This window comes from Poeciliopsis prolifica, unplaced genomic scaffold (assembly GCF_027474105.1).
Source record: "Poeciliopsis prolifica strain line A6 unplaced genomic scaffold, Auburn_PproV2 SCAFFOLD011, whole genome shotgun sequence".
NCBI classification, from domain to species: Eukaryota; Metazoa; Chordata; class Actinopteri; order Cyprinodontiformes; family Poeciliidae; genus Poeciliopsis; species Poeciliopsis prolifica.
In genome coordinates, this window is record NW_026562386.1 from 5,928,538 (window position 1) to 5,941,945 (window position 13,408).

The 13,408-nt window shown below is 36.7% G+C and overlaps 4 protein-coding genes across 4 annotated transcripts; 2 read left to right on the forward strand and 2 right to left on the reverse strand.

The window, feature by feature from the left end:
• Nucleotides 1-282: 282 nt before the first annotated feature.
• LOC129364466 (kallikrein-13-like) lies at nucleotides 283-2,084 on the reverse strand. The gene is made up of 6 exons (XM_055037104.1): nucleotides 1,995-2,084; nucleotides 1,581-1,773; nucleotides 1,325-1,498; nucleotides 949-1,010; nucleotides 732-856; nucleotides 283-638 (listed from the first exon to the last, which is right to left on the reverse strand). Exons 1-6 carry the CDS (start codon nucleotides 2,029-2,031, stop codon nucleotides 489-491), a joined length of 741 nt encoding a protein of 246 aa, XP_054893079.1. The 5' UTR covers nucleotides 2,032-2,084; the 3' UTR covers nucleotides 283-488.
• A 2,883-nt stretch (nucleotides 2,085-4,967) lies between these two features.
• Nucleotides 4,968-6,362, forward strand: LOC129364344 (lymphocyte antigen 6S-like; the record flags this gene model as incomplete). Its single annotated transcript, XM_055036920.1, has 3 exons — nucleotides 4,968-5,112; nucleotides 5,353-5,454; nucleotides 5,558-6,362. Coding segments are annotated over 3 exons (474 nt in total), but the record flags the coding sequence as incomplete, so codon positions are not given.
• Nucleotides 6,363-8,755: 2,393 nt separating this feature from the next.
• LOC129364237 (kallikrein-13-like) lies at nucleotides 8,756-10,505 on the forward strand. The gene is made up of 6 exons (XM_055036775.1): nucleotides 8,756-8,852; nucleotides 9,064-9,253; nucleotides 9,337-9,510; nucleotides 9,824-9,885; nucleotides 9,987-10,114; nucleotides 10,204-10,505. The coding sequence occupies exons 1-6, from the start codon at nucleotides 8,816-8,818 to the stop codon at nucleotides 10,351-10,353; spliced, it is 741 nt and encodes a 246-aa protein (XP_054892750.1). The 5' UTR covers nucleotides 8,756-8,815; the 3' UTR covers nucleotides 10,354-10,505.
• Nucleotides 10,506-11,465: 960 nt separating this feature from the next.
• LOC129364224 (kallikrein-2-like) lies at nucleotides 11,466-13,250 on the reverse strand. The gene is made up of 6 exons (XM_055036754.1): nucleotides 13,167-13,250; nucleotides 12,753-12,945; nucleotides 12,488-12,670; nucleotides 12,122-12,183; nucleotides 11,894-12,021; nucleotides 11,466-11,800 (listed from the first exon to the last, which is right to left on the reverse strand). Exons 1-6 carry the CDS (start codon nucleotides 13,201-13,203, stop codon nucleotides 11,654-11,656), a joined length of 750 nt encoding a protein of 249 aa, XP_054892729.1. The 5' UTR covers nucleotides 13,204-13,250; the 3' UTR covers nucleotides 11,466-11,653.
• Between the last annotated feature and the right edge of the window lie 158 nt (nucleotides 13,251-13,408).

Genomic DNA, 13,408 nt, shown 5'->3' on the forward strand with positions numbered 1-13,408 from the left:
AAAAATGTGGAGTTTTTTCTATTATTTCTAAATTATTAGGATTTTATTTGTTGTATTATCTGACTAATGTTTCATTATTTTGGGGAGTAACTCCAGAGCTGCAGAGTTTAGATGCTGCATGTTCATTTCTGATGTGAAATAAAAACAAAAATTGTATAAATAAATTACTTCTGGTATTTTTATTCATGTGATTTAAAACTCATGTCACGTTTTTAGGCTCAGTTCAGGGAAAATATCAACTGACTAAATGAACCACGAATGTAAAGACAATCAGCCAGGAAATGTCTTTTTCATGCATTTATTGATTTATTTTTCATTTCTGAGGCAGAGAAAGCTCCATTAGGGAGGTCAAGATCAGGAGAGATAAAACAAAATCATTGATTTATTGCAATTCTACAAACATGTTGATCAAACTGATAAAGATACAATCATAAAATCATATGTGAGAGAAAATTTGATGACAATTTTATGTCATGATAGCTTATGTTTTAAATAAGCCCAGTTGTTTGTTTTATCCACGCCTCGTATCTACACACATCCATGATCATAGCTGGTGTCCGACATACAAAGTCTGGTCCACCAAAAGAAATCACACCATAAATCATGCCGTTGTGCACCGCTGCTCCACCAGCGTCGCCCTGTGGAAAAATTTATATCATTATATATATTTATGCTGTAAAACAGAAAAGTCTTCTAATCGCTGCAGAGAGATAATGAAGAAACAAACTTACATAGCAGATATCCTTGTTCTTTTCTGAAACATAGAATACATGTCCATATGTCTGATGGTCTTGGTAAACCAGAGCAACTTTCATGTTGACACATTGAAGATGTGCTGGAAGAATAGGATCTTGTACTGTAGAGAAACAGGAGAATTATAAACATGTTCTTCACTTGACCTCCGTAGAAACAAAGATTTTATTCTCATAACTTCAATATTTCTCTCACATCGATAATCATTTGAGCCGCCTGTCGTTCCTCCCTCTCCTCCCAGCTGAATAATATCACCTCTAAAACACAATAAGAATAAAATGTAACAATACAAGAAAAAAATGTAGGAAATGAATTGTTATGAAGAACAATGAAAGAATGGAAAATAAATTCATGAAGGACTTCATCCACTGACACAGGAGTGTCCATCTCCAGTCCTCAGTGTCCTGCGTCCTTCACATGTGTCTCTGGTCCAACACACCTGAGCTAAACTGGTTCTGGATCTGCTGGTGGCCTGATTACCTGACTCAGGTGTGCTGAAGCTGAGGAAGCAGGACTGGAGGAGTGGAGACAGAAAACCTGAAGTCATGTTTTTAATCAGAGAAAGACTTACATATTGAGACGATTGTTGCAGTCTGGAAGCCGAGCAAGTGGGACACCTGTTACTGGTGTCTGAAGCTTCAGCAACAAGATGTCATGTCCTTGGAAAGTAACAGTTTCGGATCGGATTACCAGAACCTGCTGCCCAGCAGACTGTGGATGAACTTTTGAGATTGCACTGTTAGTCCTGCAGAAAAGGTTAGATTATAATGAACAGACAGAAAACCTGATCATCTGCAGATAAAACTGTCTTCATGTCTCTTTCCTACCATCCTGGCTTTTTGTTCCAGCAGTGAGCTGCAGTCAAGATCCACTCAGGGTGGATCAGAGATCCTCCACAGCGGATTTTTGCTTTACCCTGGCTGCTCTCCAGCCGAACATGATAAAGACGCTCCGTGTCATCACAGTTTTCACCTCCAATGATTCTCTTCTGGAGAGAAACAGCTGAGTTCACTGAAACACCTGAAGAAGAAAAAGGAGGACTTTACTCAGAAATCAGGTCCAAACATGGCTGCTGGAACAAAAAATGAATAAACAACCAAAGGTTAAAAAGCATCACAGTTTATATGCAAAGATGTTTCAGTCTGAAACAGAATCAGAGGGAAGTTTGAGAGTCCCAGAGACCAGCAGCCTCCCTGGAACCAGTAGAAGTGTGACCAATGTGCCCAGTATCTCCAACTCACCCAGCCCCAGCAGCAGCAGAACCTTCAGCAGAGCCATTGCTGGTCCAGCTTCCTCTGAATGTCTGCAATCCTGCAACAGCTTTTAAACTCTGTTCACAACTTCCTGCTAGAAAGAAAGCCACCAATCACAGGACCGACACTGATCTGTGCTGTCATCTGCTTACAGAGGAACTTCAAACTTCACATCAATCTAAAGAAACTTGAAAAAATTTGTTCCAATGATTATTTTTGAAATAACTACACATTTCTCCCTATTATATTTTAAATAATCAGTCAATGAAACAAAAACTTTTTCATCAATATTAAGGTATCGACTCAAAACAAGCAGCTCATATATTTTGCTGCAAAGTTACTTGTAAGTTAGTTTTGTTTTATCTCAAGTGAACTGACGGATAAGAACGAGAAAATAAAATAAGAATAATTGGTTGATGTTTTTTAAGAAAAAATCGTTTGCTTTCCAATTTGGAAGAATTCTTTGCTCCAGAAAGTATAATTATTTTTGTTTATTAATGAGCTGTGAGAATGACCCCCTAAAAATAGAAAAGGGTGTGCTTCTTTTTTTAAAAAAAAATAATAAATAACTATATTTCAGTGCTGGGTGGTGAGGAGCATTTGCATTTGTTTTAAATCCAAAATTACAAAAAAAGATTAAAACTCAGAAATTCACCCAGTTAAATGAAAACAATTCTGATTTTTAGTCCGTCTGAGTCAGGACCGGGCTCTGAGTTCCTCTGGGTCGGGCCTGGCCTCTGACTCGGGACTGCGCTCTGAGCCCCTCTGCGTTGGCGTCGTCTTCCACATGATGGAGCAATTTCCCTCATGGGGTGAAACCGTCATAAAAAGCTGAGTATTCTAAAAAGTATGAAGAACCGGTCTCTGCATTGGAACCCTGCAGATGTCTTGAAATGGCACACGGCTCTTTTTTGGCTCTAACTGCAGCAAAGTGCAGGCCACTGGTTTCACTGGAGATTCGTTTTCCTGTTCTGCAAAGTTAAAAGATCAACAATGAATTATGTTCATCTTAAAAACTGTAAGCTGTAATCATCAGTATTTAAAATTAAAACATAAAGAATAAAATGCACTGCAATGAACCTTGGTGTAAATTCAAACTGGAATATGCTTTTCTTTCCATCTGCTTAATAAATCACCTCATTATGCGCCTCCTTCCCATCTATGCTGATCTCGTCTAGGTTAATACTTGGGTGGAAGACTCCCTGGGTATACCAGGTGCTGTAAGCTTTTACTGGCTCTTTCACCAAAATATATTTTTTGAAAAATTATGCAAAAGAAAAATGTACCAGCATAGGTAATAATACATGTGGAAGTGGTCAGTGGTGAAATAAAAAGTGTGAAAATGCAAGTCTTTAGTGCCCCCTTATGGTGGCAAAGGCATCTGATATAGTCATACCAGGTGCAGTAAGATTTCGCGACCACCAGGGGGCACTAACAACTCTTTAACATTTTCACACTTTATAAACTCGGCACGGATCAAAAACTTCTGGATTTATTTACATCTCTGACACATGTTGCTTCAATGTTATCTATCACAAAGATATTTTTGCTAATAAACATTAGAATCAGAATTTCTTTTTTTTTAAGTTTATTCAGGAAGATAATTGTTTTATCAATAAAATATTGGGGATGTCATTAATTGCAAGATTTGCTTGGTTTTAGTTTACTAAATTTATAGAGAATCATCTCAAGAAAAAAGAGCAAACTTATTAAATGAGTGATTCTTAAAATGAAAACATGAAGTTGTTTCTGTGAGCTACAAACATGAGACAGAAAATACAAGCTCCTTGAACAACAAATACAACATACATTTCTGTTTTGGGTTTAAAACAGAAAGGGGTGAGATTTTCATGTCAGCATTTTTTTTGCTGCAGATACATTCTTTGCAATAATCAAGCATTCACTAAAGAAATGCTGTTATTGCACAAATGTTTGTTTTCTTATTTAAAAGGGATTTGTTTGTTGAATTGCATCTTTGATTTATTTCTAAAACTGTCTGAAAAAGGCAAAATGAAAAATCTGCGGAATGTGCTAGTTTTAAAAAAAAAATTCAATTAATCGTCAAAAATAATTAATAGATCAACCTATAACTAAATGAATCATTATCTGCTGTCCTAAACTACTTAGAAAAAAACATTGAAGTAGTGCTGCTCATCATTACAGTATCATCTCTGGGTTCTACACCCACTTATGATGACTGCTGTCAGCTTATGAAAAAAAGCTGTTAGTTTATAAAAAAATATTAGACTTTCAATAAATTTAACATTGGTGTACAAAAACATATTTAAAAAAATATTAACCTTTAAAAATAAAATAAAAACACTAGATCACAGATCCAACTGATAAGAATGTAAAAAAGAAAAATCATAAGTGTAGTTTTACATACCCTTATGTTGAACCATAGCAGTTCTTGATATGTGGTACTGTACCTTTAAGACTCCTCCGCACTGTATTAGCAAAGGGGACAGCGGTATTTGTCTTCATTTTCTGTCCGATCCCAATGTTGCAAATTGATAAGTGCATCTGTACAATGAAAATAAAATTTAAAAAATTGGGGCATAAAATACATTTCTTAATTATACATTTTTCTACTTTTCGATTTTTATGTAATGGTGCCCTGCACGGAAATAATTAGCTATGCTACATGCTAAAATTAGCCTTCCCCTGTACGAACTACGAATTTCACTCGTTTACAGCTGTCAATTATATTTTCAACCTAATCTAGAAAAGCTTTTTGATTTACTATGTAAAAAAAAGTTTTAATAAGGTAGAAAATACCTTTTGCTGACTTTGTGCTTGTTCCATTATGAATAGCGTTCCGAACGTCAATGGCGAAACTTCTCAAACTTCTTCCAATCCACCTCTTCTCGCCGCTTTTTTAAGGTATTAGTGATTGTGAAAATAGCGCCCCCTTCATTTCCGGAATGCAATAGTCCCATTTCCATATAAGGTCTGAGACTGACAGTGGTCCGTCCTCGCCCCTTTCTGCATGAATCTGAAATGTGTCATGACTTCTCTGTCAACAATGGAGATTATAGAGTTGCACAAAAGACCAGCTGCTGCAGTGGAGACCTCTGCAACGCCCAGATTAACAACACAAAACCTGGTAATTAATTCATTGATGGTATTTTTCAACACTTAGCACAATTTGAATTTGCAGCACTCACAAGCTTTTTAAGTCAAATTCAAAAATGAGTTAAAAAGTAGAATACAGTTTTGTAATTCTAGCTTCATCCGCACATATTTTAGAAGAAACACGTTGGTGACAACAAGATGAAAGCTTTTAAGAAATAATTATAATAATTATTAATTTCTTTTCAGTGGAATAATTGTCTCTATATCTTAGTCTTCAAGTCAAATGGCAGAAGGTGCTTCAGCTGTGATGGAGAAAACTGCATGAAAACTGTTAGCTGTGCAGGGGATGAAAACTACTGCGTCAAAGCAACAGGTAAGAGGCCAACATGTTTGCTTGCTTCATATTTATCATCAGAAGATTGTAAAAACCAGATCCAAATGTCTTACTCGAATCATAACTATTTTCATCTTCACAGGAAATCTACAAGGAGTAAGTCTGATGTCGAAAGGATGTGCCTCTGAGTTGATCTGCTCAGATCAGTTTTCTTCACTGTTGAAACAGTCCACTTCAGAGATCCCTGGATACTTCACTGGACCAAAGATTAGTTGTTGCGAAGGCGACTACTGCAACAGCGCCAGCAGCGCCAGTCCCATCCTGATGCTGCTGTTGGTCCCTCTGTTGTTTTCTGCCTTATTTTCTTAGCTCACAGAAAATACTGCATTGCTGCCATGTTATCTTTATAATCACAATTTATTTGATAAATGTGATCATTTTATATGATTCTATAAAAAATTTGGTCAGCTTAGCTAAATTTTGGAATTAACAACATTCTCTATATTTTGTTGTATATTAAAAATAGCTTAATCAATAAACGCAAAATTGTTTTGAAATTCCAGTACTTTTCTGTTGAGATTTGAAACAAGAAAATTACTTGATGTTATGTGAAATAAACATTTTCCATTTTCTTTGTTTTAATATTAAAAAGTTTTTTGTAATTAAAGAGAAGCTAAAAACTTTCAGAGTATAATATAGTAGACCTTCAACCGAGAAAGAGTCACACAGAGAGAAAGTAGCTGTCTGACTTTCTTAGTTCGTAGAAATAATTGCATTGCTACCAACTTTTAAAAGCATAATTCATGTGATAAATCTATTATTTTTCTTTGAACAGATTCTACAGAAATTCAGTTTGGTAAGACCAAACAAAATGTAAATGTCAACACTCCTTTATTGCTGTTGCATACTAAAAATAAATAAAAAATCACAAATAAATGCAAAAAATATTTTGTGTCCAGTACCTTTCTGATTCTAAATGTTTATTTTTGAAACAGATGCAATTAAGAAAGATTAACTGAATTGATTTAAAAACATGAACAGAAAGGCTGGAGATAAAAGGAGAGAGGGATAAAAGGTGTGGGTGAATGATTATTTCTTTATTTATTTTTAAGATAACTGAATGGCTGTTTCTAAATGATACAATCTCTTGAGCAACATGCCATTTGCAATATTATTCTCTAAGGCTGTGTTCACATTGCAGCCTCAAGTGACCCAAAACCGATTTTTGACTTTGCAACCTGACTGATCTTTTCGTGTGAAATAATATGAAATGTAATGTGTGTCTGAACGTCCAAGTCACATTCATATGACCAAAATATCATTGATACTCGACAAACGTCACTATTCAGTGTCCTGACATGTGCAAGCGGGAAGAAAAACAACAACCATGGTGGACTATAATGAGAATTAAGTTGTTACAGTTCCAAACCAGTTGGATCACAACTTCAAAATAGTAAGATATGCTCCACCATTGGCATTAGCGCCATTACTTCCACACACAATGAGGACTTCTTTTTTTATGGCGCTTAGCAAAACCCTGAGCACGCTCTCTATGTGCTAAATCTACCATGTCTGGTAGATTTGTTTGGAAAACAAAATTGCCCATTTTTGGAAAACACGATCGAACCCGACTGAACAATTAAACCTGGGATTTCTGTCAGCTAATGTGCGGTCTCTCAGGTATTGAAAATCGGCTGACAACTCTGACATCATGTCAAGTCCGCTGGGCATTACACCAAGGAAATGAGGAAGGGAGGTTCAGTGGAGAGCCAGTTTTTATTCAGTGTCATCAACAGAAACAGAAAAAGGCCGGAAGAAACGATAAATCCGATAATTAAAATGAGAAACAAGAAAATTACTTGATGTTATGTGAAATAAACATTTTCCATTTTCTTTGTTTTAATATTAAAAAAGTTTTTCTGTAATTAAAGAGAAGCTAAAAACTAGAAAAAGGCCGGAAGAAACGATAAATCCGATAATTAAAATGAGGTGGATAGTTTTAATTTATTGTGCCATTAAATGATTTATTGTTAATTTTGACAGGCCTAATTATGCTCTTATTAAATGATACAAACTTTTTGTTCATTTTGATTCTTCATACTTAAAAGCGGTGACTAATCATAATCAGATTTACAAATATAAACAACTTGCGTTTACTGTTTACATATGGAAATTTCACACATGCGCGCAACGCTGGAGGGAAAAAATTCAATTCTTTGACAACACAGGGAAAAGGTGTTGAAGTACAACTCAAAACCACTTCTCTATTGCCCTCTGTATCGGCCAAGCTACATGCTAACTACTTCCCATAGCAACTATATATTTCAGGATTCAACACCAAAAAAAAACAAAACATTAAATGTCTCACAGTTTGAAGCAAACCTGTAGCAAATAGCAGCAAATTTGCTTATTTCATAACTTCATAACCTTTGACCTTCTCTCCTCTGGTCTGTTTAACAACTACAGTCTCAGATCAACTCAGCCCTACAGGACTGTCAGCAGCAGAAACAGCAACATTGAACCTGTCAGGGAAACACAGACGACATTTGCTTTGCATTGATATAGTATGATCTGATTAAATATTAGATTCATGACTAACTTGGGATGTTGTTTTTTTTAAGATCTCTTTCAATGTGCCCCTTTTTACCTTTGAGCCCCTGCCCCTCCAAAGGTCTCTGCACGGCCCTGTGTCAGTGTGCAGCATGAGAGGAGATAAAACAGAGAAAAGACAAACAGTCATTTTGTCCATAACAGAGTGTTCCTTATGAATTTCTTGCAACATTTCTTGTCTATAAAATCACAAGATTCATAGTTTATTTTAAGAAGGACATTTTAGTTACATTAGTTTTTTTTGTTTTTCACAATGTAGCATCAGGGCTACATTGTATTTAGGTTTGTGTTTTACTTGATCTTTGTTAACACATTAGCCACATAAAATAGATGGATTTTTTTTATTTTTATTAGAAGATAAATATGTAATCATGTTTCTAATTAGTCAAATCACTTAATGTTAGAGACATGTTACTCCATGCCTCTGCTCCTTCTCCCTGGTTTCCTCATGGTCTCTGGTTTGGCTTTATTTTCTAGTTCTGATCTCTCGGTTTGCTGGGGATAAGGCAAAACTAACTTTCAAGTAACTGCAGCAATTACTTAATATTGATCAAAAAGTTTCTGTGTAATTGGCTGATAATTTAAGTCTTAACAGTGGGAAATGTTTAGTTATTAGAGAAATAACCTGTTTTTATAACAACTTTTTTCAAGTTTCTTTAGAACAATGAGGAGTTAAAGTTCCTCTGATCTGAGGATGACGGCACTGTCCTGTGATTGGTGGCTTTCTTTACAGCATGAAGTTGTGAACAGGGTTTAAAAGCTGCTGCAGGACTCCAGACATGGACCAGCAATGGCTCTGCTGAAGGTTCTGCTGCTGCTGGGGCTGGGTGAGTTGGAAACACTGGAGACACTTCTACTGGTTCCAGGGAGGCTGCAGGTCTCTGGGACTCTCAAACTTCCCTCTGATTCTGTTTCAGACTGAAACATCTTTGCATATAAACTGTGATGCTTTTTAACCTTTGGTTGTTATTCATTTTTTGTTCCTGCAGCCATGTTTGGACCTGATTTCTGAGTAAAGTCCTCCTTTTTCTTCTTCAGGTGTTTCAGTGAACTCAGCTGTTTCTCTCCAGAAGAGAATCATTGGAGGTCGAAACTGTGATGACACGGAGCGTCTTTATCATGTTCGGCTGGAGAGCAGCAAGGGTGATGCAGCATTCCGCTGTGGAGGATCTCTGATCCACCCTGAGTGGATCTTGACTGCAGCTCACTGCTTGTTGATGATAGGATGGTAGGAAAGAGACATGAAGACAGTTTTATCTGGAGATTATCAGGTTTTCTGTCTGTTCATTATAATCTAACCTTTTTCTGCAGGACCAGCAGAATGATGTTAAAAGTTCATCCACGGACTGCTGGGCAGCAGATTCAGGAAATACAACATAATCGTATTATTTACCACCAATATGACATCCTGTTGCTGAAACTTCAGACACCAGTAACAGATGTCCCACTTGCTCGGCTTCCAGACTGCAGTTATCATCTTAACTTGTAAGTCTTTCTCTGATTAAAAACATGACTTCAGGTTTTCTGTCTCCACTCCTCCAGTCCTGCTTCCTCTGCTTCAGCACACCTGAGTCAGGTAATCAGGCCACCAGCAGATCCAGAACCAGTTTAGCTCAGGTGTGTTGGACCAGAGACACATGTAAAGGACGCAGGACACTGAGGACTGGAGGTGGACACTCCTGTGTCAGTGGATGAAGTCCTTCATGAATTTATTTTCCATTCTTTCATTGTTCTTCATAACAATTCATTTCCTACATTTTTTCTTGTATTTTTACATTTTATTCTTATTGTGTTTTAGAGGTGATATTATTCAGCTGGCAGGAGAGGGAGGAACTACAACCGGCCCCAATAATCAGCGATGTGAGAGAAATATTGAAGTTATGAGAATAAAATCTTTGTTTCTGTCTCTACAGAGAAGGACGAGTGAAGAACATGTTCATGATTCTCCTGTTTCTCTACAGTACCTCCTGGTGGTGCTATTCCAGCACATCTTCAATGTGTCGACATGAAAGTTGCTCTGGTTTCCCAAGTCCATCAGACATATGGGCATGTATTCTATGTTTCAGGAACAAACAAGGATATCTGCTATGTAAGTTTGTTTCTTCATTATCTCTCTAGAGTGATTAGAAGACTTTTCTGTTTTACAGCATAAATATATTGATATCAATTTTTCCACAGGGCGACGCTGGTGGAGCAGCGCTGTACAACGGCATGATTTATGGTGTGATTTCTTTTGGTGGACCAGACTTTGCATGTCAGAGACAAGCTATGATCACAGATGTGTGTAAATACCTGGGATGGATAAAACAAAAAACTGGGATTGAATAAAACATAAATTATTATGAAATTAAATTCTCATGTTTGTAGAATTAGAATAAATCAATAGTTTTGTTTTTTCTCACCTGATCTTGACCTCCCTAATGGAGCTTTCTCTGCGTCAGAAATAAAAAATAAATCAGTAAATGAATGAAAAAGAAACATTTTCTGGTTGACTGTCTTTACATTAATGTTGAGTTTGTTCAGTTGATATTTGCCCTGAACTGAGTCTAAAAGTGTGACATGAGTTTTAAATCACTTGAAGAGCAACACCAGAAGTAATTTATTCAGTTTTTGACTTTGTTTTACATGAGCAATGAACATGCAGCATCTAAACTCTGCAAAGCAAATGTAGTCTATTTTTCCCAAAAGATATAATAAGTGTTAAACAGAGCAGAGGAAAGACGGTCAAAGGTTATGAAGTTATGAAATAAGCAGATTAGTGCTCATTTTACTAATTAACCCTCAACAATATCTATTTAATAATCTCGATAACAACTTGGCTGCAGACTACTTTATAGATCAAAAAACTCAAAGGGGTTAACATTATATAATATTTTGACGTTAGCATCTCTGAGGTCTGGAATTGTAAGACTGGGATATCAAGGCAAAGAAAACTAAGGGGCCCCTAGAAATGGTTTAATTTGTTGAAATTAAAAAGTTAATTTGTTAAAATTACAAATTAACAATGACACTTCAACTGCAAAAGAACATTTTTATGTTAAATTTGTGGGAACAAGAAGCTACCATTAATTACTTTTATGTGTTTTTAAATATTTTCTTAAAACGTCTTTCATTCCAGATTATTACTTTTAAAATATTAAAATTATTTATCTTATTTGTTATTTGTCAATTGTTGTAGTATGTGTTTCATTATTTTGTGCAGAGCTCTTTGGTCTTGTTGCAGTTTAAAGTTCTCTAGAACTAAATCAGGAAGAGTAAGTCCAGAGCTGCAGAGTTTAGATGCTGCATGTTCATTTCTGATGTAAAATACAGACAAAAACTGAATAAATAGATGACTTCTGAGGTTCCTCTTCATGTGATTTAAAACTCGTCATTTTTTTAGACTCAGTTCAGGGAAAATATCAACTGAACAAAATGAACCATGAATGTCAGCCAGGAAATGTTTCTGTTTCATGCATTTATTGATTTATTTTTCATTACTGAGGCAGAGAAAGCTCAAGATCAGGTGAGAAAACAAACAAACAATTGATTTATTCTAATTTTGAAAATACTTGGATGAAACTAATGAAAGTGCAATTATATGTGAGAGGAAATTTGATGAGAATTTTATTTCATGATAGTTTATGTTTTATTGAAGCTCAGTTATTCTTTTAATCCACTGCTTGTATTCACACACATCCATGATTGCAACTGGTTTCTGACATGCATCTGTTCCACCATGAGAAATCACACCATAAATCATGCCATTGTGCACCGCTGCTCCACCATCATCGCCCTGTAGAAAAATATATATCAATATATTTATTTATGTTGTAAAACAGAAAAGTCTTCAAATCACTGTCAAGAGATATTGAAGAAACAAACTTACATAGCAGATATCCTTGTTCTGTGATGTAGCACCGAATATAAACCCACTATACGGCTCGAAGACACCAGCAGCAACAACATTCATGTTGACACATTGAAGATGTGATGGAATAGCACCACCAGAAGGTACTGTAGAGAAACATGAGAATCATAAAATGTTCTTCACTCATCCTTCTCTGTAGAGATAAAAACAAACATTTTATTCTCATAACTTCAATATTTCTCTCACATCGTTGATTATTGGGGCCGGTTGTAGTTCCTCCCTCTCCTGCCAGCTGAACAATATCACCTCTAAAAATAATATGCAACAATACAAGAAAAAAAAGGGGACAATTAATTGTTATGAAGAACAATGAAAGAAGAGAAAATAAATTCATGAAGGACTTCATCCACTGACACAGGAGTGTCCATCTCCAGTCCTCAGTGTCCTGCGTCCTTTACATGTGTCTCTGCTCCAACACACCTGAGCTAAACAGGTTCTGGTTCTGCTGGTGGCCTGATTACCTGACTCAGGTGTGCTGAAGCAGAGGAAGCAGGACTGGAGGAGTGGAGACAGAAAACCTGAAGTCATGTTTTTGATCAGAGAAAGACTTACATTTTGAGACGATTGTTGCAGTCTGGTAGCTGAACAAGTGGGACACCTGTTACTGGTGTCTCAAGCTTCAGCAACATGATGTCATGACGGCCAAGGTTAATAAGAATCACAGGAGGTTGTTGGATCACCTGTCTCTGCTGCCCAGCAGTCCGTGGATGAACTTTTAAGAATGCTTCGTTAGTCCTGCAGAAAATATTAGATTGTAATGAACAGACAGAAAACCTGACAATGTGTATATAAAACTGTCTTCATGTCTCTTTCCTACCATCCTGGCTCTGACTGCCAGCAGTGAGATACAGTCAGGATCCACTGAGGGTGAATCAGAGATCCTCCACAGCGGATTATTTTAGTACCCTGTCTGCTCTCCAGCCGAACATGATAAAGACGCTCACTGTCTTTACAGTTTTCACCTCCAATGATTCTCTTCTGTAGAGAAACAGCTGAGTTCACTGAAACACCTGAAGAAGAAAAAGGAGGACTTTACTCAGAAATATGGTCCAAACATGGCTGCAGGAACAGAAATAGGATAAACAGTTAAAGATTAGAAAGCATCACAATTTATATGCAAAGAAATTTCAGCCTGAAACAGAATCAGAGGGACGTTTGAGAGTCCCGGAGACCAGCAGCCTCCCTGGAACCAGTAGAAGTGTGACCAATGTGCCCAGTATCTCCAACTCACCCAGCCCCAGCAGCAGCAGAACCTTCAGCAGAGCCATTGGTGGTCCAGCTTCTTGTGAATGTCTGCAGTCCTGCAGCAGCTTTTAAACTCTGTACACAACCTCCTTCTGAAAAGAAAGCCACCAATCACAGGACAGATACTGATCCGTGTCGTCATCTGTGTAGAAAGGAACTGTAAAATCTCATCATTCTAAGGAAACTTGAAAAAAGTTCTTGTTTCATTGACGCATTGTTTCATTAATA